Here is a 27,402-nt window from a genome sequence, read left to right as displayed (position 1 = left end):
AAGGCCCCCACTGCCCTCCCAGGTCCAGCTCAAGGGCTGCTTCCCTCCTGCTGCCCGTGAGGGTCTTCCCTGGTCTGTCCAACCCCACCTCTGCATACCCCTGTGGAGCCTGGGCCAAGTGTGCTGTGTGACATCTCCCAGCTGGGGGCTGCCTGGCGTGTCCCCCACCCCAGGGCACTTGCCCCCACAGCAGTGGGCTCCCCTCACAGGGCCAGAGCCTTTCCCTGGCGGTCAGCAGGGGACATGCGTGGATGAGCGAGCATCCTCTGCCCCTTGCCCTTCCTCTCCTGTCATCTCCATTTTCAGAAGAAGCCCGTGTCTTTTCATCGCTATGACTTAAGTCATTTCTCATGATGCTTACTGTGTTGCTGTTTGTGGTGCCGCTCCTAGGGGTGAGGGCTGTGGGAGCTGGCTGCAGCTCCACAACCCCCCGTCCTCCTGGTCTGTGAGCCTCTCTGTGGGTTCTGCCACAATATTTGGTGTCGGCTAGCCTTGTGCCCTGGAGATGCACCTGTGCCCTGGGAGGCTGCTCTCAGGAACCAAGGCCTGGGCACAGTGCTCCTGCGGCCGCTGTCTGGGCCTGGCCGTGCTCGCCCCCTGCCCCGTGAGCAGAGCTGACAGGAAGGCAGGAGGCAAGGTCACACATGTCGGGGGAGGGGTGTGTGTGTGTGTGTGTGTGTGTGTGTGTGTGTGTGTGTGTGTGTGTGTGTGTGTGTGTGTGTGTGTGTGTGTGTGTGTGTGTGTGTGTGTGTGTGTGTGTGTGTGTGTGTGTGTGTGTGTGGTGTGTGTGTGTGTGTGTGTGTGTGTGTGTGTGTGTGTGTGTGTGTGAGCTGCTCGCACAGCACACCTGAGGCCGGTCACTTCCACAGGCGGGAGTGTGCCTTGTACAGGTGAGGGCCCTGCAGCCATCTCAGTCCAGGGGCTGGCAAGACAGGATAGGTGGGAGTGTGAGGCAGGGCCAGCCATGATCACCCAGAGACCTGTCACCTCCCAATAGCCCCACGCTGGTGACAAACTCCCAACACTCTGAAGCCCGGACGTGGTGTGTTGCCTGCGTAGCCACATCTGAGCTGGCATGTGCCCATTCTGGAGTGGGTCAGTAGTGTGGACTGGAGTCTCCAGCAGGCGGATTCATGCCAGCGTTCTGCCTTCCAGTGTGTGTGATGCGTCTGCCTGGGTGGGAAGTTGGGCCCCCATGGGCCTCCTGGATGCCCCTCCCTGGCTGAGCCCTGAAGCAGGTGTTGCAAAACGCTGTCTCCTGGCACTGTCAGCTGGAAAGGCTGCCAACTGTACTTCTCTCTCACTCTCACCCTCCTGATGGGGCAAAATTTGAATATAGCAGAAGGCCTGCCTCTGTAGGTGTGGTGCTGTGGCAGTTGGCATCTTCCACGTGTGCTGGATTGATAGGGCGACGTGGAGCCCTCGGGTTGCTGCGGGCCACTCGACGGTGGGAGCAGGCAGGGTTTCCTACCCCTGTCCTTGAGTTTGTGGGACCCACTAGTGTGTTCTTGCATCCGTGCCAGCTTGTTCCTATCCTGTGAGCACCCTGCCTCCCAGGCCATCTGGCTGGCGTGTGCGGGGGGAGTCTAGGATGGGGGCGTGGTCACAGGCGAGGTGTTTATCCACATGCGTGAATGCTGGCTGGTTTCCAGCTGGGATTGAGCAACCCTTGCTGGGGAATGGGGTGTGGCTGACAGAATGTCTCTCTACCTGGAGCTCAGGTGGGGGCAGGGTTGCTGGGCATGTGGGTTATGGCTCTGAGCAGACCCCCAAGACTGCCCAAGGTGGACACTCACTGCACTGCCGCCCCAGCCAGGGTGCTGGGTGCTCCTGGCTGGCTCTGCCTTGTGATCTAGAGAAAGTGCCAGCGCAGCCTTCACTCGCCATCCTTACACTCACAGACCACAGCACTTGCCCAAGTTCAGTTCTAACACCGATCCGTTTGTGAGGAACTGTGGGAGCAGCTCGCTGTTCTGCCTGTGTCAAGGCAAGGTTGGCCTCGGGGCAGTGAAGGGAGGGTGGCAGGGGCTGCTTGGCTGGTGGGAGCCCTGGCCTGCGGGTTGCTCCCAGGGGTACTGTGTGAGGAGGGCGCCAGAGTGCTCCTTCCTTCTCTTGTGCCAACTCTTGGGTGCGTGGGTGGGAAGGCGTGGTGCCCACTGATGGGCTCTGGGAGGCTGACCCCCAGCCCCAGCCTGTGGCGTGCCGACTCTGTGTTCCAGGCCAGCTTGTTTGTCCTCACACCTGTCACGGCCCACACGCTCCCTGTCCCCTCTGTCCTTCTCTCTGCCCTTTTGGCTCTTTCCAGTCCTGCACCCCCCGCCCTCCCCAGCTCCTCCTGTGCAGGTGTGTGTTTCCTAGGCACTGCTGGGAGCTGGCTCGTGGAGGAAGAGGCAGACAAGGGAAAAGTGTGGGAGGCCTGGAGGATCAAGAGTGACAGGGAGGGACTGGGACATGACAGGAGACAGGTGCACCCTCAGTGCCGTGGCATGGTGCTGAGGGCACAGCCTGGGACATGGGGGCCAGGCGTTGCCCTTGGTGCTGTGGGACGGTGCTGTGGGCACACCCTGGGATGAAGGGGCTATGCATTGCTGACTCTGAGCCCAGTCATGCTGTGTGTGTGTGTGTGTGTGTGTGTGTGTGTGTGTGTGTGTGTGTGTGTGTGTGTTGAGGGGGGACGGGGGACAGTGGGATGGGACATTTTGTGCTTCTGGAAGGGGAGGGGGGACGCCAGGTGGTGCATGCTGAAGCCAGGGTCCTGAAATTCCTTTGGGAGTGTACCCCATCCGTCCAGGAGCCTGGGCAGTGGGGGCCAGCTCTGCTGTGAGAAGGGAGGCAGGCACTCCCACTGGCAGGTACATGCTGCTCTGAGGTCAAATCATAAGAGGGGAGGACCCTGTGAGCTCCACGGCCCCGGGCTAGGGCTGTGGTGGTGCAGAAGCCTGGGCTCACAGGAACCAGGGGCTTTGGGCTCGGTGGTAGGGGAGTCCTCAGGATGCGCCCTGGAGCCCTCTGGGTCTCAGCAAAGTGCCAGGGTGTCCCTGTCCCCTCCCTCCTTTGTCCCTAGCTTCCACCTGCTCCTCCGCAGGCTCCTGGGAGGCCATCTGCCAGGACCAGGGCCAGGGCCAGGGCCGGGGCAGGGCGTGCTGTCAGATCTTCGTATTACTGGTCGCACCTGGCACACCTGGCACAGCTCTCGGACAGGTAGAGTAGGGCGTTCCAGCCCCAGGGAGGGGCACGGCTGGGAGGTGGCATGGGTTCCTGTGTGGGTGGAAGGCAGAAATGAAGCCGGTGCAGGTGCTGGCGGCTGCTCCTGGCCCATCCTGCCTGTTCCTCATGCCTGGGTTTGCTAGTTGCTGGCCAACATCGGCCAGGGCTGCTTGTGGGGGCTGTGAGGTTCCTGTAGTAACCTCTGCACTCCCAGAGTTTATGTCTAATTGGGCCTGGTGGCAGGGAGGGGGGAGGTGGCAGGACTGCCCAGTGAGTGCAGTGTCATGCAGAGAGGAAAGAGTGAGACAGAAAGGGTGAGGATAGGGCAGGGGCTGGGAGGGCCCCGTGAGTGCAAGCGTGGAGCAAGCCAGCTGGACGTCTGGGTGTGCTCCTGGCTGGGTGAGATGAGCAGGGCTGGAGGGAGCCAGGTCAGACACCACCAGCGGGGCTAGGACGCAGGTCCTCGCTCAGGGCAGGGACTCTGAGGAGGTGACCACAGGGATCCTGGGCCTGGTGGCAGTGGGCAACATCGAACCACCTTCCCCCCACCCACCACCACTCGAAGCCTCCTCCTCTGAAGGCCCCAGCCAGACACAGCTGCATGCCTGAGTTCCTTGGAGCCCTCCTTCTCTCTCCTGGGAAGTTCATGGGCAAAGCCCCTGAGGCCAGGCAGGGGCACGGGGAATCTGGGAATGCCTGGGCCTCGAGACTGAGCCAGTCCTGCCGTCCACCCTGGAAGTGCCTGGTCCTTGAAGCTGACCCAGTCCCGCCGTCCACCTGGGAATGCTTGGTCCTTGAAGCTGACCCAGTCCCCGCCGTCACCTGGGGATGCCTGGGCCTCGAGACTGGGCCAGTCCTGCCGTCCACCTGGGAATGCTTGGTCCTTGAAGCTGACCCAGTCCCCGCCGTCACCTGGGGATGCCTGGGCCTCGAGACTGAGCCAGTCCTGCCGTCCACCTGGGAATGCTTGGTCCTTGAAGCTGACCCAGTCCCCGCCGTCACCTGGGGATGCCTGGGCCTCGAGACTGAGCCAGTCCTGCCGTCCACCCTGGAAGTGCCTGGTCCTTGAAGCTGACCCAGTCCCCGCCGTCACCTGGGGATGCCTGGGCCTCGAGACTGGGCCAGTCCTGCCGTCCACCCTGCTGTTGACCCTGACACAGCATAGACAGCAGTCCGTGGGCTGTGTGAAGCCACAGCCTTGTCTGCCCACAGCAAGGGTCTGGAGGTCCTGGGATAGATGGGGTAGAGTCTTGCTCTGCCCAGTTGCACTGGGGGCTGGACGGGGTGGTCTTGGAGGCACCCCTGCCAGGCCTGGGCTCCTGGACAGGAAGTAGACAGCAGGGATCCATCCCTCGGGACCCTCATCCTTACTGGGGCTTCAGGGAGGAGGCTGTGGGGAGAAGCCCCTCTCTGGGCACTTGTGGGCAGGCAGACCTGGTAATAGCCACCTGCACCCTGGAGCTGCCCCAGCCCCACCACTGTTGCCTCGTCCTGGCTGTGGGTTCCTGTCTAACCCCTGCTAATGTCCTGGAGGGAGTGTGCATGGGGACCTGACAGAGAGTGAGAGAACAGGGCCGAGATGAGGGAGTGAGTGCCAGGCCCCTGGAAGGCCTCGGGAGCCGGCTGCAGCCCACCACCCTGTGGAATCTTGCTGGAACATTTGCCTGTCTGACCTCTGGCACTGTCATCCCTCTGTCCCAGTGCCTGGTGGCTGACCTGCCACTCTGTGCCTCGGTGTGTGCACCTGTGAAATGGGTGCCCACAGTGGCCGGCTCAGCAGCTTGCAGAGCCTGGAACAAGTTCCCGCATGTCGCGGGCCTGGGTGGCTCCAGACAGGTGCCCATGCCGGGGGTTGCGTCAGCCCAGCTGTCACAGCAGCACTTGTGCCCCGGGCCTCCAAACGACAGATGGACAGACAAGCTCCAGGTGTGGGCAGTGCTGGCTGACCCCTGAGACCTCTCCCCCAGCAGCCCGGCTTTGCCTTACTCAGCATTCAAGGCCCCATGCCCGTGCAAGGTGGGCGGTGTTCTGAGGCCCTGGGGGTTAGGACTCGATCTGTGCCTGCCTGAACAGGTGCTCACCGACACTGTGGTCAACCGATGAATGAGTGAATGAGTAAATGAATGGAGTTTTGCAAATCGGCTACTTTCTCTCTGCTTGGTGACATCCCAGAGGCACCCAAGCACACAGGTAGACCCTTGGTCAGCAGCACAGCAGCGCAGGCCCTGTTGTGAGTGTGCTCACCTGCTGCTTGCAGCCGTGGCGCCCTCGGTCTCAGGCCCTGGGGACTCGTCCTCACCTTGCCCCCGTCTCGGGCATTGCCGCTTGGGCAGAGGTGTGCACCCCGGGTGTGGGAGAGGTATAGTTCTCAGGCTCCTGGAGCTGCTGGGCCCTGCTCCCCGGCGTCCCTGCTGGGGGCCTGGCATTTGCAGCGGGTGTGCGCATGGGGCCCAGACCCTGCTTCCTGGGGCTGCCTGCCTGGAGCCCAGTCCCAGCCTGTCAGCCCGGTGTACATCAGCTTCCTTTGTTCCAGAAAAGGGATGCGCAGAGACACTGGGCCCCCTTGAGCTGTGACTTCAGTGCATACCGCGAGCTGACAGATGTGGGCCAAGGCCGGGGCGGGGGGCCTTGAACCATCAGAGATGGCAGTGGCGGCAGGGCCACATTTTCTGCCTGAGTTGATCTGTTCTTCTGGCCTCTGGTCAGGTGGCAGAGGAGGGGGACAGGGTACAGAGACCTCAGTTGGCCCTGGCGGCAAGAGGTGGGGACACGCATGTCTCCCCATTCCTGCTACCTCGTCTGACCTCACTGCCTCCCAGCCCTGAATGCCACCGCAGGGACAGGTGCTCGTGACCTTGGACTCCACTTCTGAGCCCGGGGCAGATGCTGAAGCCCCAGCCGTGCTGGTCCTCCCTGGGCTGTGGTCTTGGGAACTCTGGCGAGGGGAAGCTGGGGTTCCATTGTGCGAGGCAGGGCTGGGGTCTGCACGGGAGCCCTCCGCCTCCCGCTGTCCTCTCTCTCCATCCTGCACACTCCCGCCTGGGGAGGCTCAGCGATGCCCGCTGGGACTGGAGGCAGGGTGAAAGTTCGCCTGCAATGTCAGAGGAAATTAGAGCGAAGGGGATGTCAGGCCAGAGGAAGCAGCGACTCAGTCAGCAGTGCATTCTGTCCCCAAATTGAATTACTCATCATTTCCAAGTCCTTAATAAAATAATTACTACCTCTGCCGTCAAGGGACTTGCTTGTGTCTCTGGAGGTGGGAGGAGCAGTCGGCGACAGGGCCTGGGCTGCCCTGGCCCCACCCTGCAGCCCTCCACGCGTCTGTAGCCGAGCCTCCTGTTGGACCTGGGCTGCCAGCTTGGCTGTGCCGCCCCAAGTGGTCTCCGGAGAAGGAAGCGGGCTTCCTTTGTCATGCCAAGCCATGCCATGTCCGTGTTATGTGTGTTCACAGCCCTGCCAGTGGGCGATCCCCCACACGAAGCCCCTTACCCTCACTTAGTTCCTCACCACAGCCCCCCGCTGCTCTGGTCCTGCGCAGCCCACGTGGGCTCCTGGACGACAGCCACCATGAGAGTCTGGCAGGTCCTTCTGTACACGTCATGCTGACCCCCGCTGCCTGAGATGTCTCAGACTGTTCCCCATCCCTGCCTGGGACCCAGAGCCATGTGCCTGCCCCCTGTGTGTCAGCCCCAGCCGCCGTGCAGCAGCTGGACATGGCACGGGCTCCGTGGCTCCGTGTCAGGGTCGCCTGACCCACGTCCCCCGTCTGAATACTTTATTTGGCTGCAGGGGCTCCAGGCCCTCATTTTGGGGAGGGGACCCAGTGTATAGCAGCACATGCTGTCAGTGCTTGCCAAGCGCTTCCTTCAGCGGCCAGAGGAAGTGTGACTCTGCTTGTTGGGAGTCTGAGGGTGAGGCCTCGGGGCCACTGGGGCAGTCTGATCTGCTTGTCAGAGACCCAGCTGCTCACCGTCCCTGCTAGTGTGGGCTGGTAGGGAAATGTGGGGATTTATCTGGGGCAGGTGGGGCTGGAGTCTGGGATGCTATGGAGGGGAGTGGGAGAGGCAGTGGCGCCATGCGTGGCAACAAACATTCACTGGGAACCACCGATGGCCACCCTTGGGGTGGCAAGCACTGTTCAGCCATCACGCTGGTGCTGCCCTCCGGTGAGTGCCCCTGAGCTCCACCCCTGAGCCCATGGGACACTTGGCTCTCCAGCACTAACTGTAGCCAGGTGCTGGTTGGCCTGGCCACTCAGGGAGTATGAGTTGATCTGCAGTCCTGCCCTGGCCATGGTGCCTGGGTGACCCTCTCCCAACCCCTGACTGCATAGTGGGGCCCCCAAGCCAGAGGGCCCGGGGGACCCGGACAGCTGGCTTAGCAACTGGTGCCCTGCTGGCACTGCCCCACAGAATGTACCAGAGTGGGGAGGCTGCAGAAGGGGGCATGAAGGGTACCGGGGGGGCGGGGTCTTTTGTGATGGGTGTTGAGAGGTGAGCAGGCATCTGTGTAGCGACTGTGGGCTGGCCAGGGGCAGAGCAGTGTATGAATGGCTGCCGTGGGAAGCTGTGGGCCACGCCTGTGGACCTTCCAGGGGATCTGTATGCCTGGGCAGATGGGACTGCATCGGGAGCAGCCGGGTCTGGGGACAAATGCTGGGGTGGGCAGGCATCGGTTCAGCACCCCAGGATGCTGCTGTCCCAGCGTGGGGCACCTGGGTGCAGGCCCTAGCTCCTGCTCCAGTCTCGTGTCTGCCTCTCAGTAAGAGATGGGAGGCAGGATGGCCTGGGCTGCGTCTCCTGGTGAGCTGGACCTGGTGGGAGTTGGCCTTGACCCAGCGAGTTCCAGCAAGCGGGGGGACCTGGAGCAGCCCAGAGAGGTAGCGAGGGAGGGGTGAGGAGCCCAGTCACACCCTCTCCTCCTCGCTTCTGACTGAGGGCTGGGTAGCCCTGTGGCTTTCGTGTGCCCAGTGCTGGGTGTCCTGGCCGGGCCTCTTCACCTCTGTGGATGGCAAGGATGGACAAGTGCCCAGTGCACAGGGTCTGGTGGTGACAAGGACGGGTGTATGTGGGTTCTGGTAGTAATGGGCACAGTGGGATACGTGGGGTCTGGTGGTAATGGGCACCGTGGGCTACGTGGGGTCTGGTGGTAATGGGCACCGTGGGATACGTGGGGTCTGGTGGTAATGGGCACCGTGGGATACGTGGGGTCTGGTGGTAATGGGCACTGTGGGATACGTGGGGTCTGGTGGTAATGGGCACCGTGGGATACGTGGGGTCTGGTGGTGAAGCAGAACAGCCCTTCGCGTTTCTGCTTGGGCAGTTGATGTTGTTGGGGACCATGGCTTGGGGAAGGCGTGGGTTGCACAGGGGCCCGGGGGGCGGGGGCATGGCCACGCACACAGGGTTCTGTCTCTCCCTGGTGTTGGATCTCCCACACGAGGTGATCTTGCAAGTCTCTTTGCACTGTGAAGTCTGTGGTGGTCCCACTCTGCAGAGACCCTGAGCAGGCAGGCAGGCAGGCCAACGCCAGGGAGCCTGCAGCCCGTGGGACTGCCCAGACACCTGCCGAGACAGCGGCAACCCAACGTGGGGAGTTGGGGACCTACCTGTGTGTCCCAGGGCCCAGCTCCACCCCGTGGGGTACTCCTGTCCTAGGGGTTGGCTGGGCAGGTGGCTCCCCCAGGTGGTGGCAGCAGGCACAGAGGTCCAGGACAGCTACAGAACCTTCCAACAGTTTGGCAGGGAGAGACCCAGGGGTTATGGTGCGAGGATGGGCCTGGGACCCGGCTCATGTCCAATCACAGAGGCCCTGCTGTCGTCCTGGAGATGGGCTAGGTGGGCTGGGCAGCCTTCTGGGAGAAGTCCCCTGTGGGGAGGCTGTGATGTGCTGGGGGAGGAGGGGGGGCAGGTCCTGTTAGGCACCCCAGGGGTCTGGGGGCACATAGGTTAGAGGCCTGGGGAGAGGGGAGCTCCTTCAGCCGACTGGGGCAGGGGCGGGATTTTTCAAGTAAAGTCTGGGGGTGTTTGACAAACAGCATGTTGGTAGGGTACAGCTCCTCACCCCTGTGAAGTAAGGGCTTTGCCTGCATCCACTGTGTCTGAGTTCCAGGCCTGACTGACATGTTGTACGTGTGTGTGTGACTTGGCTAGCCCCTGAGTGTCTTAGTTCAGCGTGCAGGCCCTGGGCCCCCATGGAGCCTGGCACCCTGTTAGCTGGGTGGATAAGCAGGTGGCAAAAGCCACAGAGGGTCGGGTTTGGAAATGGATGGGATGCAGCGCCACCATCCCAAGGGGCAGGCCGTGGGAGCTCCCACTGCCCACTGGGACCGCCCCTTGGGCTGGTGCCTACCTGTCCCTCCTCCAACCTCAGTGAGCTCTTATACAGACTTCAAAACCCCATGCTCCAGCTGCTGCACAAATCTTTTCCTCACAAAGACCCCAGGCCAGAGCTGGAGCCGCGAGCTCCGTCTACACCTCCTTCATGGGGACGGGGGCCCCAGCACCCGGGCCGTCCTCCACTGCCTTCCCAGGCATGTTAGCAGGCAGCTGGATGGGGAGCAAGGCCCCGCTGCCCCTGAGTGACAGACGCTGTCTCCGAGCCGTGAGAGAGGAACCCTGAGGGTTAGCAGCCCCGGCCTGCGGGCTTGGGGAGGATAGCCTAGCCGTCCAGGGCTGCATCTCTCTGTGCCAGCCCCTTGGTCCTCTCCTGAGGGGCCCCGGGCACGCCACCACATCAGTCACTGGAGCCCAGCCTACCCCGACCTGCCTCGCAGCTTACCACTCTGTCTTCTCTGGCATATCCAGCCCCGACGCTGTTCTCTGTCGTGCTGCTCCTTAGAAGACGGGGACCTTGAACTCGAGGCTCAGCGAGAGGCGTCCCTGTCACAGATGTCCTTGGTCCTGCACTCCCAGAGCCCTCGCGCCCCTGCCATGCGAGCCTCGCTGTGCATGCAGGGGAGGGTGGCTGCTTCGGGGCAGGGAGGCCTCTCAGTGCCCTGCCTGTGTGTCCTGTGTGTCCCGTGAGGTCACTGTCTCCTGTGTCCTGTGTCCTGGGAGGTCACGGTCTCCTCTCCCGTGTCCTGTGTGTCTCCTGTGAGGACACGTCCAGGGGATGGCAGTGGTAGTCACTGAGTTTCCGTTTGGGGCACACTCTCCGTCTGCCCCCTGGGGTGAGCGTGTGGTCGTGGCTCCCTGGGAGTGCCTCCCCATACGGGTTTCCCATCTCCTTGGTACTTGGGGCCGCCCTGGCGGGCATGGCTCCCCTGTTGTCCCTGCTGCTGCCTGCCTCCCACTCTGCCTGGTGGCTTTTTTCTCGCCAAAGTCCAGCAGCTCAGGTGGGCAGAGACGGATCTTGAAGTTGGGACAGTCTTTGCAGCAGCGGATGGCGATTGATTGGTGATGTCTGCTGTGGTGTTGGGCTAGAACCATGGGGTGGCCTGCCATCTGGTGACCTCCACACTCAGTCCTTCAGGTCTGGTCATCCTGTTTGGTTGGCACCAGAGTTTCTCCCACCCACCCACCCACCCATCCACCATTCATCCATCCATTACTCACCATCCACCCCCACCCACCCACCTGTTCCTTCTTAATTCATTTAGCTGTCCATCCATCATCCCCCACCCATGCGTCATTGACTCATCGCTCCAGTTATCTGTTTATCCGTCATCCTCCCACCTGTCCGTCCCGCAGTAATTAACCAACGGGCACCTCCTGTGTGGTGGGCTGACAGGTGGGGGTGGTGCCTTCAGCCCTGCCGTGTGGAGCTGCCTGGGGACTTGGCTTCCCACCCAGGAGCAGCGTGGCTGCATCCCAGGGTGGACATTGGTGTTGCACACGCTTGCCCAGGGTGTCCCTCCCGGCCCCTGCAGAGCGCCCCTGGTAGCCTCCAAGGGCCGGTGGTCGGAGGGTGAACGGCCACTCCGCTAACAAGCCAGGTGTGCAGGCCACACGGAAGGAAGGCAGCTGGGTCCCGAGCCCCTGCCGCTGGCCCAAGCCCAGAGAGGCCCTGCCTGCTTGCTCCCCGCCTTCCCTGGGGTACAACGCCCGCTGCTCCAGCAGGCAGGCCCACCCGCTGACCTACAGGGGCTCCAGGCAGTGGGTGGTGCCCGTGTCACGTCCCTCACCCCTGAAGGCCGAGTGAGGCTGCTGGCCTGGGGGTGGGCCTCCGTGTGGGGACGCCGGGCCCAAGGCTGCCTGGAGCACAGCTGAGCTGCATCTTCCAGGTCACCATGTTTGTGTCGTGTGGCAGAGGGAGGACACAAACGATGCTCGTGTGGCCCTCGGGTGGGACCAGAGCCAGGGCCCGTCCGCAGGTGCTGCCATCTTGGTGGCCCAGGAAAGGCTCAGGAGCTGGCAAGCAGGGGCATAGTCCCTGCCAGGTATTCCCTGTGGGCAGAGGCTTCCTGCACGCCTGCCCCCTCACGCCTCAGTGACCGTCTCTGAGTATGTGTGACACCTGTGGCTCTCTTCTGGCCATCAGCCACTCCACCCATGGAAAGGCAAGTGCTCAGGCCAGCTGACTCCACACGGCCCATCCTGAGTGTGTGTGGCAGGGGCTGGACGGCTGGGGGCTGCGGCTGGGGGCTGCGGCTGGGGGCTGTGGCTGGGGCCTGGACGGCTGGGGGCTGCGGCTGGGGGCTGCGGCTGGGGGCTGGACAGCTGGGGCCTGGACAGCTGGGGCCTGGACGGCTGGGGGCTGCGGCTGGGGGCTGCGGCTGGGGCCTGGACGGCTGGGGGCTGCGGCTGGGGGCTGGACAGCTGGGGCCTGGACGGCTGGGGGCTGCGGCTGAGGGCTGCGGCTGGGGCCTAGACGGCTGGGGGCTGCGGCTGGGGGCTGCGGCTGGGGCCTGGACGGCTGGGGCCTGGATGGCTGGGGGCTGGGGCCTGGACGGCTGGGGGCTGCAGCTGGGGCTGGGAAGTGTTCGAGGAACAGAGGTAAGACCCTACTACCGGCAGCTTTCCAATGTGGGGGGCAGGCCCAGCCTGGGGCACTTTCTGAGGTCACCCTTCCTGGAGACCCCCTCTTCCCCTGCTCCCTGACCCCAGACACCTGTTTGGGGTCCCCTCCATCTCTTCCTGATCCCTGTCACTGTCCCTTGGGACCTCAGAACTTCCTCTGGGAAGCAGGAGTGGCCAGCTGGCCTCGTCTTCCTATGGGGGAGCAGATGCCCCCTCCCCGAGGGCTCGACTGGCCCTGCTCTCAGTCTGGCAGCAAGTTCTGCAGGCTCAGAGAGTGTGGGTGAGTGGCCCAAGGCCACACAGCACCCCAGCAGGGCCGGAGTCAGATGAGGGTCAGTGCAGCTGGACGAGGGGCGGGGCCTGTGGCTGCCCCCGCATCTCACAGCACTCGGAGGGGGAGGCTGGGGGCTGGAGACCCTGGAAGGGGACACTGGAATCCAGCTGCTCCCCTTGGCTGAGGAGCAGGACTCCCACCTGGGTCTGATTCCAGGCCAAGCCCCCCCGCTCTCCTGCTCCATCCCCCAACCAGCGCAGCAAGCGGGCTTACCCCATACTCCTGGTACGTTCTGCAATTAGAACTTTCTGGAAGGCCACCAGAGCCCTGCCGGTGGCCCTGCTCCCACACAGGGCAGCGAGCCGGAGGTGCTGTGTGCAGGGGCTGGGGAATCAGCAACTGCATAGTGACTGTCAGGAAATTGGCCGAGGGGACAAGTGTGTTGTCAAAGGGTTAGTAATCTCACAGCCCAGCATGATGAAAATGCAGAAAGGCCACGCAGCGTGGGGAGGAAGGGTGTGTGCTAAGTTTATCCCAGGCTCCGCATTCTTGGCTGCCTTTGCCAAGGCCGCAGCTGCAGGAGGGAGCGCCATGGCAGCGGCTGGTGGCCAGCAGGGCTGGAGGCAGAGGCAAGGCAGGGGCCCGGCTGGGGGGCCACGTGGACCTGTGCCGGGGCCCGGCTGGGGAGCCGCGTGGACCTGTGCCGGGACTTGGGGAGCAGCCTCACTGGTGCTGAGCTGCAGAGCTGTGGATGGATGTCAGCCACTGTGGAGGATGGGAACAGGACCCGGGTTGGGGAGCGGTGGCTGGGAGCGTGGCGGCCTTAGCAGCTGGGGCCTCCTGCCTCTCCTGCTCGCCAGCCCGCATTTCCAGCTTCCTTCTTTGGTTGGCGGTACAGTGAGGAAGGAGAGAGGAGCTGGTGCTGTGGCACAGCGGGTGGAGCTGCCGCCTGCCTCACATGCTGTTAGAGAACCTGGGTCAGGTCTCAGCTGGTCCACTTCTGACCCACCTGGCAAGGCAGTGGAAGGTGGCCTGAGTGCTTGGGGTCCAGCACCCATGTGAGAGACCCAGATGAAGCTCCTGGTCTCAGCCTGGCCCAGTCCCAGCCCAACCCCTGTGGCCATTTGGGGAGTGAAAGATCGGCCTCTCTCCTCTGCAAGTGCCTTTCACATAAGTCATGAAAACAAGAAGAGGACTTGTGGGAGCCTTTCCCTGGTGGCTGCCTGTCCGCACGTCCCACTGAGGCGGAGACGGTGGCCCTGTCGTGTGTGGGGGAAGGGCAGGACATTCCATCCTCCCCCTGCAGGGTCCCCAGGTTGCACCATGGCCTCGCCCCTTCACAGCTCGCTGGGTCCCTTGGCATATGGCCCTGGGAGCTGGGTGCTGCACAGACCAGCTGGGTGGGTGACTGTCCAGGATCAAGCAGGTGGAGACCCGAGAGGCTTGTCCATTGCAGAACACGCAGAAGCCTACGGACACCCAGGAGTCCCAGCCGGGGCTGATGCGTGGGCCGGCGGGGAGAGCAGTGCTAGGAATTTGAATTTTTTTTTATTTGAATGGCATAGAAACAGACACAGAGAACCCATCTGCTGATTCACTGCCCACGTGCCCACGGCAGCTGGGCCAGGGACATGCCAGGATCTCCATCTGGGTCTCCCAGGGTGGACACCAGGAAGCCAGGTGCGGGCGCACCCCATGGTGGTCTTGCCCTGCCACACACTATCCTGAGGAGCATGTTAAGGCGTGATTTTGCAGGGTGACTTTATGGCTTGGCAGGCAAAGCTGTGATGTCGCCAGCCCATATGTCCCACTTCCAGTCTGCTGATAGCTTGGGAAAGCAGCGAAGATGGACCCAGCCTCCAGGCCCCTGCACCACGTGGGAGACCTGCAGCGAGTTCCTGGTTCCTGGCCCCGCCCTGGCCAGTGCAGCCCTCTGGCCAATGAACCAGCAGATGGAGGAACACCGTCTCTTCTTCTCTGTCTCTGTAACTCTTTTAAAGAAATACATGCATCTTTTCACAAAGCAGTGTTAAGTATACTAATGTGCTGACGGCGAAGCTAAATGCCACAGAATTATGCTGTGTGTAAAAGATGTGGCTTTCTCTGCAGTGTGCTTCCGTGCCTTGACCTCTACCTTCTAGCTCTGCCCGGGTGGGTGACAGCCAGCTGCGCACCTGTGTTTGGAACGGCCATGCTCTGCCACGAGGAGCAGGAGCGCATGTTGGAATACTGAAGTGGGAAAGACGTCTCCAAGCCGGGGGCAGCTCAGCAGCATGGGCCCTCGGGTGGCTGTGGCCCAGTCCATAGTGTCTGGGACTCAGTGGAGTTGACCCCGAGGCATCCGTGTGGAGGTTGTGACCTTGAGTCGCAGGTGAGGGGCGGCCCGGGGACAGCCCCTGCTCAGGGTCTCTGCTGCTTCAATAATGAGATGACAGCTGGCAGTGTGCCATAAGCGCTGTGTGTGAGCCTGTGTGGCAGGCGGGGCTGGCCCAGTCGGCTGTACTGGGCACTGGGGTCGCACCTGCAAAAACAGCAGCCGTTGCCCAAAGAACACAGCTGGCCACGTGGACGCCGGAGCAGGTGGGTGGTTGGTCATGTGTATGACCTGCGGTGTTGCGTGGGGCAGAAGGTGGCAGTCAGGACTGGTGCCCCGGCTCCTGCAGTCCTGTTTGCCTGTTTGCTGGGAAGGGTGCCTGGGCGGCTTGGAGCTAAGCAGACCCTGGAGAAGGTATGTGCACCTCTCGGCTGCCCGTCCTCCGGTGCTACTGCACACTGGCCAACCCCACAGCCTTGTGGGAGCCAGTCGTGGCCCCTGCCGCGTGCAGGCCTTGGTTCCCGACTGTAGCTGGTTCTCATTGGTCTCTTGCTTGGAGGAGAAGCAGAGCAGCGACACCCAGCATTGTGGATCCTTCATGCCAAGCCTGCTTGCCGCCTGCCACAGTGGCCAGGGACCTGGAAGGTGGCAGGGTTCAGGCATGTGGACACTGGGCCTCCAGTCTGCATGGGCCTCCTGTGACGTCCTGGAACATGTCCCTTCCCTTGGGACCGGGATGTCTAGTGGGCAGTAGGCAGGGCTTCCTGTGGGCAGGGCTGGTCCCAGCCCAGCCAAGGCATGCTCCCGCCTGCTGGGGTCCGAGATCTTTCTCCTCCTCCTCTCCTTAGAATCACCACCTCCCGGGAAATGCACCCGCTACAATATGGTTAAGTTCCGCAAGTTAATTATGCGCCTGCCAGCAGGGTTGGCATTTTCCTTAATTCCCACTGCAATTACAAGGCAGTGCAGCCACCCCCGAGCTCCCATGGGAAATGAAGCCCGTATGTGTGCCTGTGTGTAACTGTGCGCGCCACAGTGTGCCCGAGTGGGTGCTCACTTGTTTCTGCACGGGTGCAGCCTCCGCTGCCTGTTGGTGCCAAGCATCTCCTTACAGCACCCTCACAGGTAGCTCCCAGGTCCCTGCTGGGGTCTGTTGTTCCATGAGGGCGGGGACCTGTGGGTGGCACCCAGCACCCCCCTATGCTGTGGCTGCACAGCGTGTGCCCCGGGAGGCAGTCAGGAGCTCTGTGTCAGTCCCAGGTCTCAGCACCCCATCTGAGCGTGGCAGGGAGAGCGGTGTTTGCTCCTGGGGCCCCATGGGACTGAGTGGGACTCTGAGCTCTGAGCTGTGCAGGCATGTGTGGCTCTGGATGGCACAGGAACCCATGGGCAGCCCTTGGAGTGCTGATGGCCTGTCCATGGGTGCCACGCCACAATCTCGCTGATGAGCCGGCCCCTTCCACTCCCGGCCTGGGAGAAGCAAGGGGGAGGAGGAAGAGCAGCTTGCTCAGGGCCATGGAGGCCTGGGCTCGGCCCTTGGCCTGTGTGCAGTCAGTGGTCAGGGTGGCAGGGAGCTGCGAGCTGCCACCACAGGACTGCCCATGCCTCCTCTGAATCCCAGGAGGAGTCACTGGCCCCCGCTTCCCAGCTCCAGCGCCAGGCACAGCCAGCATGGCTGCCTCAGGGACGGGGGAATTACATGGCTCTCCTGGTGCTCGTGGCTGTGCTGTTAATTGCCGTGACTAGAATAATCCCAGTTTATCTTCTCTCACCCTTGACGGTGAATTTAATTTAATAGACTGTAACTGCACGGACTCTGATCTTTAAATGCATGTTTATTCGCCTTATTAGCGTGGGTTCAACGTCAGAAGACAGAGTGGAGCTGTCTGCCCGGGTGAGCGCGGCCTGGCAGCCTGGCGGCCTGGTGGCTCGGTCACTGTGGATGTGGCTGTCTCCAGCCCCGTGGGCTGATGAGCGGGGGTGGGGCGGGGGGTTTCCTTCTGCCAGACATTGTGGCGTCCTGTGGAGCAAGTCCTGTTTAGGCCCCAGCTTGTGGGGGGCAGAGTGCCCCTGCCCTCCCCAGCTGGCTGTAGGATGCTGCGAGCGGTTAGGACCCGAAGCGTGCCTGGCTTCTCCAGGGAAGCCAGCTGCAAGACCCAGGTCCTGGGGGCTGTGGGCAGGGTGGCCAGAGACGGGCTGTGCCCGAGAAGTACAGCACCACTGCAGGGCCTTGGGACCTGCCATCCTGGGGCCCCACGCGTGCCCGGTCCTGCTTCCCGGGGCCCCACGTGCGCCCTGTCCTGCTTCCCGGGGCCCCACGCGTGCCCGGTCCTGCTTCCCGGGGCCCCATGCGCACCCCGTCCTGCTTCCCGGGGCCCCACATGTGCCCACTCCTGCTTCCCGGGGCCCCACGCGTGCCCGGTCCTGCTTCCCGGGGCCCCACGTGTGCCCCGTCCTGCTTCCCGGGGCCCCACGTGTGCCCCGTCCTGCTTCCCGGGGCCCCACGTGTGCCCACTCCTGCTTCCCGGGGCCCCACACGTGCCCCGTCCTGCTTCCCGGGGCCCCACGTGTGCTGGGCGACCAGCTGGACCCGACCCTCTGCCACAGGCCACCTCGCGGAGGGGAGCATCGCCCTCCTCCATGACTCCCTGTCCCCTGCTCCTCAGTCACGGGGCCCTGTGCTGCCTGCAGGGACCCTGTCTTGTGCTGGCTGCTGTTGGGCTGTCCGACAGAGTGCTGGCATCCAGGTCCCAACAGGGACCAGAGCACGTGCTGCCCCTGATTGCCCATGGTGCAGGGGAGGCAGCCACATGTTGTCCCCACAGCTTTCTTTCTGTCCACTCTTGAGGGGACCCTGGGGGAGCAGGAGACCCATGGGGCCAGGCAGCTCATGCAGATCAGGGACACGTGGAGGGAGGGATGGGGACAAGGACAGAGCCCTCGGAGCCACTGTGCCCTGGGGCGGTGATGACAGAGATACCAGCATGGTGACAGAGGTCAGAGGTGCCCGGGGAGCAGGGTTGTAGGTGTGCCGCCTTGGGGGTGAGTCTGGCGCGGCACAGCCCTCCCTGCTGCCGAGTGCTCACTCGCTCGCAGCCCCATCTGCAGGTCCTGCATCAGCATCTGCCACTTGCCCAGATGCTCGGATCTCACAGAAGTGGGCTGGCCCGGCTACAGCGAGAGTCCACTGCTGGGGCCCCGGCCTCCTCCTGGGGTCCCACGGCCCCTCCCTGGCCTCCTCCTGGGGACCCACGGCCCCTCCCCGGCCTCCTCCTGGAGACCCACGGCCCCTCCCCGGCCTCCTCCTGGGGACCCACGGCCCCTCCCCGGCCTCCTCCTGGGGTCCCACGGCCCCTCCCCGGCCTCCTCCTGGAGACCCACGGCCCCTCCCCGGCCTCCTCCTGGAGACCCACGGCCCCTCCCCGGCCTCCTCCTGGAGACCCACGGCCCCTCCCCGGCCTCCTCCTGGGGACCCAGGGTTCCTATGGTTTCTTGCCTTTTCTCCCTGGACTGTAGGCAGATGTAGTGTCCCACCCAGCACCGGGTGTCACTGTGGCTCACCCACTTGGAGGGGGGCTGATGCCGTAAAGAACTGGCCAGGTGTGGCCCTTTCTTGCTGGTCTGGGAGCAGGCCTGAGGGGCAGCATGGAAGAGAAGGCTGTGGGCAGAACTGGGTGCTCGTAGGGCCTGGTCACGTGTGGGGTGTTCCATGATGGGAACATGGCAGAGCCTGCCATCTGTAGAATCCCTGGCCCACCCTCCAGGCCAGTAGCAGGAAGCTACGTACTAGCTGCACCCAGCACAGCTTGTATAGACTGGGCTCTGCCAGCGGCGAGGGCATCCGGGGTCATGGGGGAGTGTCTTCATGGGGCAGTCGGTGGACCAGGGACCAGGTGTGAGGTCTCGCGCATGTGAACAGCTGCTGGAGTGGCAGGCGGGGCAGAGGTGAATGTTCTGCAGGGTTAGACCCAGCCCAGCTTTGTTCCAGAAAGATTCGTGGCATTCCTGGCGGCTGTGGGGACACTGTCCCTCCTGGGCAGGCTGTGCTGTGGCAGGGAACAGCGTGGGTGCAGGGGAGCTCTCAGACACGGTCAGTGAGGTTTGGCGCATGTGAATAGTATGCCCAGTGGGCCCTATCACATCGGAACCAGACGCCATGGGTCCTGTGGTGCTGGGCAGGTGCCATGCCAGGCTGCTGTGACCCTGCAGCCGCCTCAGTCTCCTCACCTGGCTCTGCTGAGGTGTCACACGGTCTCCTCAGGTCACCTTCGCTGCACCCATGCCCGTGTCCAGAGCACTGTGAGCCCTGGCTCGTGGCCTCTCCCTCCCGCAAAGCCACAGCTGTTGCTGCAAAGCTGTTTGAGTGAAGGAGTGAATCTGGCTTTGGGGCCTCAGACACCCCCCAGAGCTAGCTGAGCATGGGTGAAGCAATGGGAGTGGTCGAGTGCTTGGTTGTGCCCCTGTGTGACGGGGTCCCTGGCACGCGGGCTGGCAGAGTATGGGGCTCATGGTGGCATGGCAGATGTGGGTGCCCAGGAACCTGGCCACAGGCCCCTTGCACCTGCTGCTCCCAGGGCTTCCCTAGCCAGCCCTGCGCACACCACATGTCCCAGTGTTGGGCACTCACGGCCTTCCGGAGAGCCTGTCCCCTGTCCCCTGTGTCCTCTGGTCCTGTGAGTGGCTGCCACCATGCTTGGTGTCACTGTCTCTGGCCGCCTCTCCTGCGTGCAAACCCCCATCGTGTGGCACAAGGCGCATGCATCATAGCCTCATTCTAACCAGATGGCCCTGTCCAGGCCCGGTGAGCCGTGTGAGCTGGTAAGCCGTGCTCACGGGTGATGGGCGGATGGCCCTGTCTGAGCCGTGTGAGCTGGTAAGCGTGTTCACGGGTGACGGGCGGATGGCCCTGTCTGAGCCGTGTGAGCCGTGTGAGCTGGCAAGCGTGCTCACGGGTGACGGGCGGATGGCCCTGTCCAGGCCCGTGAGCCGTGTGAGCTGGCAAGCCGTGCTCACAGGTGATGGGCGGATGGCCCTGTCCAGGCCCGGTGAGCCGTGTGAGCTGGTAAGCCGTGCTCACGGGTGATGGGCGGATGGCCCTGTCTGAGCCGTGTGAGCCGTGTGAGCTGGCAAGCGTGCTCACGGGTGACGGGCGGATGGCCCTGTCCAGGCCTGTGAGCCGTGTGAGCTGGTAAGCGTGCTCACGGGTGACGGGCGGATGGCCCTGTCTGAGCCGTGTGAGCTGGCAAGCCGTGCTCACGGGTGACGGGCGGAGGTGAATCTGGGGGACACTCCAGCATAGATGCTCCCTCCCCACCAGGCCTGGTCTCCCTCCTCAGACGCTGCCCCGTCTGCCGGGTGGACACCGCCCCACCCTCCTGTCACCCTCCACCCCGCTGTCTGCACTCCTCTTCCCCCAGCCCTCATCACACCTGAGCCCTTGTGGCTTTGTTTCTGTGTCCACTGTCTGAGAGTCTGACCCCACTGGGGGGCCAGTTCCTGGTCAGCAGGGTTCTTGGTCCACCTGCTGTGCTGTGGGCCTCCCCTGGCAGGTCCCACGAGGGAGCAGGTGCCCCTGGCTGGGCAGCAGGAGTGGCGAGGTGTTTAGCAGGCAGACTGGAGTGCCAGGTGGCAGGGGGCAGGGCGGTATACAGACACAGCTCATAAACACAGCGTTCTTTTGGGCCAGGGCCTGGGGCTTCCTGGGCTCTGGATCGATGCTACACTAATGGGCCTCTCTCCCTCCTTCCCAGGGAAAATCGATCCTCCGAGGGGCTGGGAGTCAAGTTCCTCATCACCCCTCTGCCGTCCTCGGCAGCCAGGAGCTGCACCCTCCCTGCCACCACCAGACACCCGGGGAGCAGCCAACCCCCCAGTGGCCGCCCCTGGAGCCTCCTGAGGCCGTAGCAGGGACCCAACCCACAGGAAGTGTGGCTAAGAGGGCACCCAGTCCCTGCTCCTGGAGACCTGTGTCCCTGGGACCCCGCAGGGTATTGTGACATGACCAGGCCCCCCACGCAGGGCAGCAGGCTTCCCAGGCCTCCTGCATGGTGGGCCGGGCTGCTGCTGAGCTCAGAGGCTGGAGCCCCAAGAGGAAGGAGCCTCCGTCCTGCCTTCCCCTGCTGTGCTGGGTGGCCATGCGGTCTGCACTGCCTCCCACAGGCTCGGCCACCTTAGGCCTGCCAGCGCCGCAGGGCTGCACTGGCAGAAGGGGCTCAGGAGCCCAGGGCCATCCCTGCCCCTCCAGGGGTGACTTCAGGGGTGCTCTTCGTAGTCACCTGTGAGGTGGTGTGGTGACATCTGTCTGCAGGGTCTGGGACACGCAGATCTGTAAGCCCTGGCATGTACAGGCACCCAGGGTCCCCTGGGGGGTCACCAGGGGTCACCAGAGGGCCTGCAGGCCTTCTAATGCCACCTGATCCTCTGTGCCCCCTCCCACAGAGGCTGCCGCATCAGGGGGCCTGTGGTGCCTGCCCAAGCTGCCATATGCCTGGGTGGGCGGCACCGGATGCCAGGTGGGCTCTGTGCTGACCACTGCGCTGACCATCGGCTGCCCCCTGTCTCTCCAGGTCATCGGACTTCGGGACGACCTACACCAAGCTCACCCTCCAGCCTGGTGTCACCACCATTATCGACAACTTCTACATCTGCCCAACCAACAAGAGGAAGGTAGGTGTTGGCCGGGGCACCCCCCCTGTGGGGCCCCCAAGTCTGGTATGTGTCTCACCCCCCTGGGTGTCCTTCCTGGTCCTCCTTGAGGTCATTCTGATGGCTGCCACCTGGCTGCTTGCCAGGCCTGGGCGAGAGGGGGCAGGCACTGCAGGCTCCACAGGACACGCTTGTCCTGCCGACTGGAGGCAGTGTCCGCCGGGCAGTAGGGAGCAGCCCTGGGCCCAGGGCAGGGGAGGACCTTGGACAGCCCAGGCCAGGCAGGACACAGACAGGCTGCCTCACTCGCTTGTTTGTGTTGGTGGACATGGGCGTCGTCGCGTCTCGTACAGAGGCCGTGAGATCCGGAGTCGGATGCCTGGGGCTCCCGCGGTGGGGCACGAGGTTGGCCCTCCTGGCACCCTGTTCCTTCTGACTGTGCACCCTCTGTGGGCTGGACAAGCACGCAGACTGTGACAGGCGTGGAACACAGCTCGCTGGGACGGGGAGTGGACGGCACCAGGCTGGCCGTGTAGACCGTGGCAGGGACGGGGAGTGGACAGCACTGGGCTGGCCGCGCGGACTGTGGCAGGGACGGGGAGTGGACAGCACCGGGCTGGCCGCGTGGACCGTGGCAGGGATGGAGGGTGGACGGCACCAGGCTGGCCGCGTGGACTGTGGCAGGGATGGGGAGTGGACGGCACCGGGCTGGCCGCGTGGACCGTGGCAGGGACGGGGGGTGGACATGGTCCCCTGTGCTACAGCGGGCTCTTCCTCTGCTCTCTGGTCCTGGTTTGGGCTTGTTCTTACAACCATGGAAGTGTCCTTGGTGGCCAGAGCAGGATGCATGGAAGTGGCCTGCAGGAGGCGTGACTCCCTCCCTGCCCTGGGGCAGTGAGGCTGCTGGGTCAGAGCTGCACCTCTTTCCTCTGTGCCATCCAGTACCCCACTCCGTGCAGTGTGACCCCATGTGGACCAAGGAGGTGAACCTGGGGTGGGGGACATGCCAGAGGTGGAGGACCTGTGACTGCCCACAGTGGCCAGGGAGGCCTTCACTGCTGTTAGGAAACACGCAGAAAGAGAACGAGAAAGACAGGGCAGGAATTAACAGGCAAATCAGATTTATTATCAAGCAGAAAAGAAAACCCGCAGAGGGGTCTCCGACTGCCCGGGTGTGGGTGGGCTGAGCCCGTCACCAGGGGTTCATGGCACCTCCACACGGCCAGGCAAGGAAGCTGGGCTCGGCGGATGGTGGAGTGCCCAAGGTGGCCCATGAACACCTCCCGCTCGGCCGTGAGCCAAGATCGGATCCCAGGCTGGCCAGGCCCTGCGACATTCTGTTGTGAGCACCTCCTGGGCAGGTGCCTGGCTTGTCCACATCCAGACAGCCTGGCCTGGCCGCCTTGCTGGGGCGACAGGACAGCCTGGCCTGGCCGCCTTGCTGGGGCGACAGGACAGCCTGGCCTGGCCGCCTTGCTGGGGCGTCCGGACAGCCTGGCCTGGCCGCCTTGCTGGGGCGACAGGACAGCCTGGCCTGGCCGCCTTGCTGGGGCGTCCGGACAGCCTGGCCTGGCCGCCTTGCTGGGGCGTCCGGACAGCCTGGCCTGGCCGCCTTGCTGGGGCGACAGGACAGCCTGGCCTGGCCGCCTTGCTGGGGCGAGTGCTCTGAGGCCCCAGTGAAATACACACTTCCTCATAGCAGACTCTCATGAACTTTCCCAAGACTTGCCATCCATAGGTGTGGATTTCAAAGCGGCTTCCACCAGAGTAAGCTTGTGCTGTGTCCTTGTCAGGTGCAGCGTGGGGCTGCCGAGCTGTGCCTCCCTGAGCCTCCGCTTACCCAGCTTGAGCGTCCTGGCCTCCCGTGGAGAGCCACGTGGGCAGAAGGCCAGCTGTGCTCCACCTGCCTGGCCCGTGGCTGTCCCCTCTCTGAGCAGGAGATCTTCAGCCTCACCCCTTGGGCACATGTGGCTTGAGGCCCTCTGTGTGCCTAGCAGTGAATGAGCCCCAGTCCTGTCTGCAGGTAACAGGTGCAGAGGTGCGCCTGCGTGTGCTGGGCCCTGGGGAGACAGGGTGAGCTAGACAAGAGACTTCGACTTCCTAGAAGCCTGGAGTCTGGTGGGACCCCAGCGGATGGGACCCCTCTCCATCCTCTGTGTATATGTTGGGGGTTGAGCGTGAGAAGAGGCTTGGAAGAGAAGCCACCCTGTGTGTGACTCTGGCCTGGGAGGGGCCGCACCGTGGTGGGGGATGGGAACGGTCCCCGGCTGCGCGGAGCGCACGGAGCAGCGCTGTGTGCCTGTGGGTCTCACCTGCAGTGTGATCAGAGCCCCCAGTGCTGCAGCCTTGGCCCCAAGCGGATCCCGGTGCCTCTGCACTCCCGACTCGGGTCTGAGTGTGCAGTCCCCATGTGGCCTCCAGGCCGCGATGGCTCCGAGTGGCGGAGGCAGTGCCAGGCAGCTGCGGGCAGCCCTGGCTTCAGTGTGCATGTTCATCTGGCACCTGTGTGTCAGTGTGGGTTTACAGGCTGAGGTCAGACACGCGTGCCTGCACACATGTACAACATACACAGCACATGCGTGACAACACATCCTGGCACACGAGCCACACCCACCGTACCCCACACACCCCACACAACCAACACGTAAACCACACATCCCCCATACACTTACCACACAGCATGCCCATGTGCAGCACAGCACACACACACACACACACACGCAGGCGTCTTACAAAAAATTCAAAAGCTTAGGGCAAGTTCTGAGCTTCTGGCCCCCAGCCCGTGGGCCCGGGGGGCTGTGCATCCTCAGCTGGGAAGCTAGAGCTGGGCTGAGACCCCCATAACTTGGCTCGTTCACTCAGCTTGCCCACCTGCCTGCAGCTCCGAGAGGGAGACGGCCGCACACCCTGTCCAGGGACAGCTCAAGCCAGGTGGCCTGTGTGGAAACTCGAGTGCAGCAGGGAGTCAGGACGGGCAGGGGTCCCTGGGTGCCCAGCGTGGGTGGGTTGGGGGCTGCCTGCTCCAGGGCCGTCTCTGCCTTCTTCTCTTGCTGCTTCCCACGGGCGGGCCAGCTCGTGTTCAGCCCGTGTTCCCTACAAGGCCGGGCCTGTGTGTACTGCACCAAGGAGCAGGTGACCACCCGCTGGGGATGTGGCCTTGTCTGTCTGGCTCTCAGCATTGGTCCAGGGAGAGCCACTTTATTCTGGAAGTTTCTCACAGCCCATGGTTGGCCCGCTGCAGGCGGTACTTGGAGCTATTTTAGAACGGGAGTTGGTACACAGGTCTGGGTTCTCAGCCCCTCCCCTGCCTCTGGTATGTGGAAAAAGTCCGCTTTGGTGAGGGTGCTTCTGGGACCCAGCCCTGTGGGCTTGCCCTTCTGGCTGGCCACTGAGTGGGCTGTCCTCTGCGGCCCAGCGTGCGCCCTTGTGCCGCTGTGAAACCACTGCTTGGCAAGCAGCGGGCCTGGGAGAAGCACAGAGATGGGGGCAGCTGACAAGGCAGGGGTGGCTCTCGGCAGTTGCTGGGCAGACAGGCAGGGGGCCTGACCTGTCCAGCCCTAGAGAGAGGCGGAGGACCGGGCACGGTGGGTACGCTGGGCGCTCATCCCTGCCATGTGGCCACGAGCCCCTGGCAGCACTGCAGGGCCCTGCCTGGAGCCTCAGCCAGCTCCCTCTGGTGGCTGGCTTGTTACAGACCAACCCTGGTTACCCCCAGTCTGGGGAAGGGGACCACAATCAGGTCAGTGGGGAAAACAAACAAAACAAAACAGCAATACGCAAGAGATGCCAGCACTGTGTAATCACTCGGGTGGGAGAACAATGACATGGGCCGTGCTGCCACCCCCGCTCTCGTGGCATCCGTAACGGCAGCGGGAGCAGGACAGGCTTCGCGCAGGTCCTAAACACACACCAAAGGACGTGGTGGAGGATGAAGTCTAAATTGTCATGTAATTAGGGGCCAATTAAACAGTGACTTGTCCCATATAAATGAGCCATTATCCATGCTCCGAAGGCCGACCCCTGCTGACACGGACGCCTCCCACACCCCCAGGCAGGAGCAGGTGCATGTCCAAGGTCCCTGCTGGGTCACCGGTCTTGGTGGCACTGGCCATTTCCCCAGTTGTAGCAGAGATGACCCTTCCCTGGAGCCCGGGCCAAGACAGGGTGGGCTGCTGTGGGGGAGCTCCCGATGCCAGCCCAAGTTCTCCACGCAGAGGCGACCACATGAGGCAGGCCATATGGGGTGGACGCTGGCTCGGTGTGTGCTAAGCAGAATGCCCCAGGGCTACGGTTCAGGGAGGTGCAGGTGCCCAGGGCGGGTGATGGGCTAGGCCCGCAGGTGTCTATTCAGGTCCAGAAACCCAAGTTCAGGTCTAAATGCAATGACCGCCCGGAGCCCTTGGGGCATCACGGCCATATCGGCCCACCTGTGAGCAACAGCCCTCCCTGCCAGTGGAGTGACAGACCCAGGTCCCTGGAGGAGCATGAGGCTGGCTGCAGAACAACGCAGAACCTCGGCAGCCGGCCTCACGCCAGCAGCCACCTTTCCCAGTGTCCCGTGCTCCAAAGTCGCCTGCACAGGGCTTGCAGGGGCCACCTTTCCCAGTGTCCATCCTCTAGGGCCGCCTGCATTCTGATGGCCCTACCTGGTGGGGCCCTTTAATGGCACCCCCAGCTGCAGCTCTCCCCTGCTGCCCGTGAGAGCATATAGGGCCCAGACAAGGTGGCCCTGTTCCTGCCGGGAGCCCTTGCAGGCGGTTGAGGCACAAGGCCACCTGGGGGACAGGGCCAGTTTCTGGGGGAAGCACCCAGCTCTCTGACTGCCCCTGCGTGGTTTGGGGTAGACAGTGGCCGAAGCCCATTCCCTCAACCTGACCCTCCATCTGTCTGCCTACTTACCTGCCTGCTGCCTGTCCACCTGCCTGCCCGCCCACTGACCTTCCCACGCACTCATAACACCTGTCGAGGCATCTGCTGCCCCGCTCACTTCCCTGTGCCAGGTGCCCCGCTGAGGCACTTGCTGCTGGCTGTGGGCAGTGTGCCCTGTCCGGTGGGCTGTTGTCACCCCACCTGTGGGGACACGGGAAGCAGGGCAGCCCCACCGTCCCAAGGGCCCAGGCCTTCCCCTCTCCTCTGGGGATCTGGGCCCATCATTCCGTTCACCGGGCGGCTACTGCTCCCAGGTGAGTCGTGGTGACCACGATGCCCATGCTTTGAGCTTCTGGCTGTTAGGAGGCCTGAGCAGTGTGAAGATACAGCGGTGTGCCAGGCAGGCTGCCAAGTGCCCTGGCGGCCCTGGCCACAACTCTTCTTACCCTCACTAAGCAGAGAGGTTAACCACCGGCTGTGCAGCCTGGGATTGGATTACTGGCTCTGGCCGCTATTGCCGTAATGACCATCCTTAGCTCAGCCGATGAATACTGAGTGCGCTCCCTGGCTGAGCATCCCCTGTGAGAGCCGCTGCAGGGCCTGTGACAGGCACGTGTCCTCCGCCTGGGGCCTCACACTGCCCGCGAACCCCTGTGACACATACAGGGAGGAGGGGACTGGGGTCACGGCACGGGCAACACTGACCTGTAGGAGCCAGGCCAGCCCTGTGTGCTGGGTGCTGGGTGCTCCGGGGTGCCTGTGTGCTCTGACACCTGCAGCCCTGTGTGTGCTGGGTGCTCCAGGGTGCCTGTGTGCCCTGACAAGCCAGTCCTGTGTGTGCTGGGTGCTGGGTGCTCTGGGGTGCTTGTGTGCCCTGACACCTGCAGCCCTGTGTGTGCTGGGTGATCCGGGGTGCCTGTGTGTCCTGACACCTGCAGCCCTGTGTGTGCTGGGTGTTCCAGGGTGCTGTGTGCTCTGACAGGTCAGCCCTGTGTGTGCTGGGTGTTCCAGGGTGCTGTGTGCTCTGACTCCCATTTTGTAGGTGAACAAATGAACTACTAGCAAAGGGTTTCTTGCTGACCCACAATGAGTGGTGAGTGGGGGGTGGGCTGTGCAGCCAGGTGGTCCCACAG

The 27,402-nt window shown here is 63.4% G+C and overlaps 1 protein-coding gene across 1 annotated transcript in view; it reads left to right on the top strand.

Annotated features, from left to right (window-relative positions):
* SORCS2 (sortilin related VPS10 domain containing receptor 2) overlaps window positions 1-27,402 on the top strand; it is a 136,914-nt gene that overhangs the window by 69,552 nt on the left and 39,960 nt on the right. Inside the window, exon 3 of the mRNA XM_040966090.1 lies at window positions 21,322-21,421. Within this exon, the coding sequence (XP_040822024.1) occupies window positions 21,322-21,421 (100 nt within the window). The remainder of the gene's footprint in view (window positions 1-21,321; window positions 21,422-27,402) is intronic.

This window comes from Ochotona curzoniae, unplaced genomic scaffold (assembly GCF_017591425.1).
Source record: "Ochotona curzoniae isolate NIBS_2020 unplaced genomic scaffold, NIBS_Ocur_1.0 scaffold_4505, whole genome shotgun sequence".
NCBI lineage: Eukaryota > Metazoa > Chordata > Mammalia > Lagomorpha > Ochotonidae > Ochotona > Ochotona curzoniae.
Note: the sequence above shows the minus strand (reverse complement) of the source record. Positions and strands in the feature narration are given on the sequence as shown.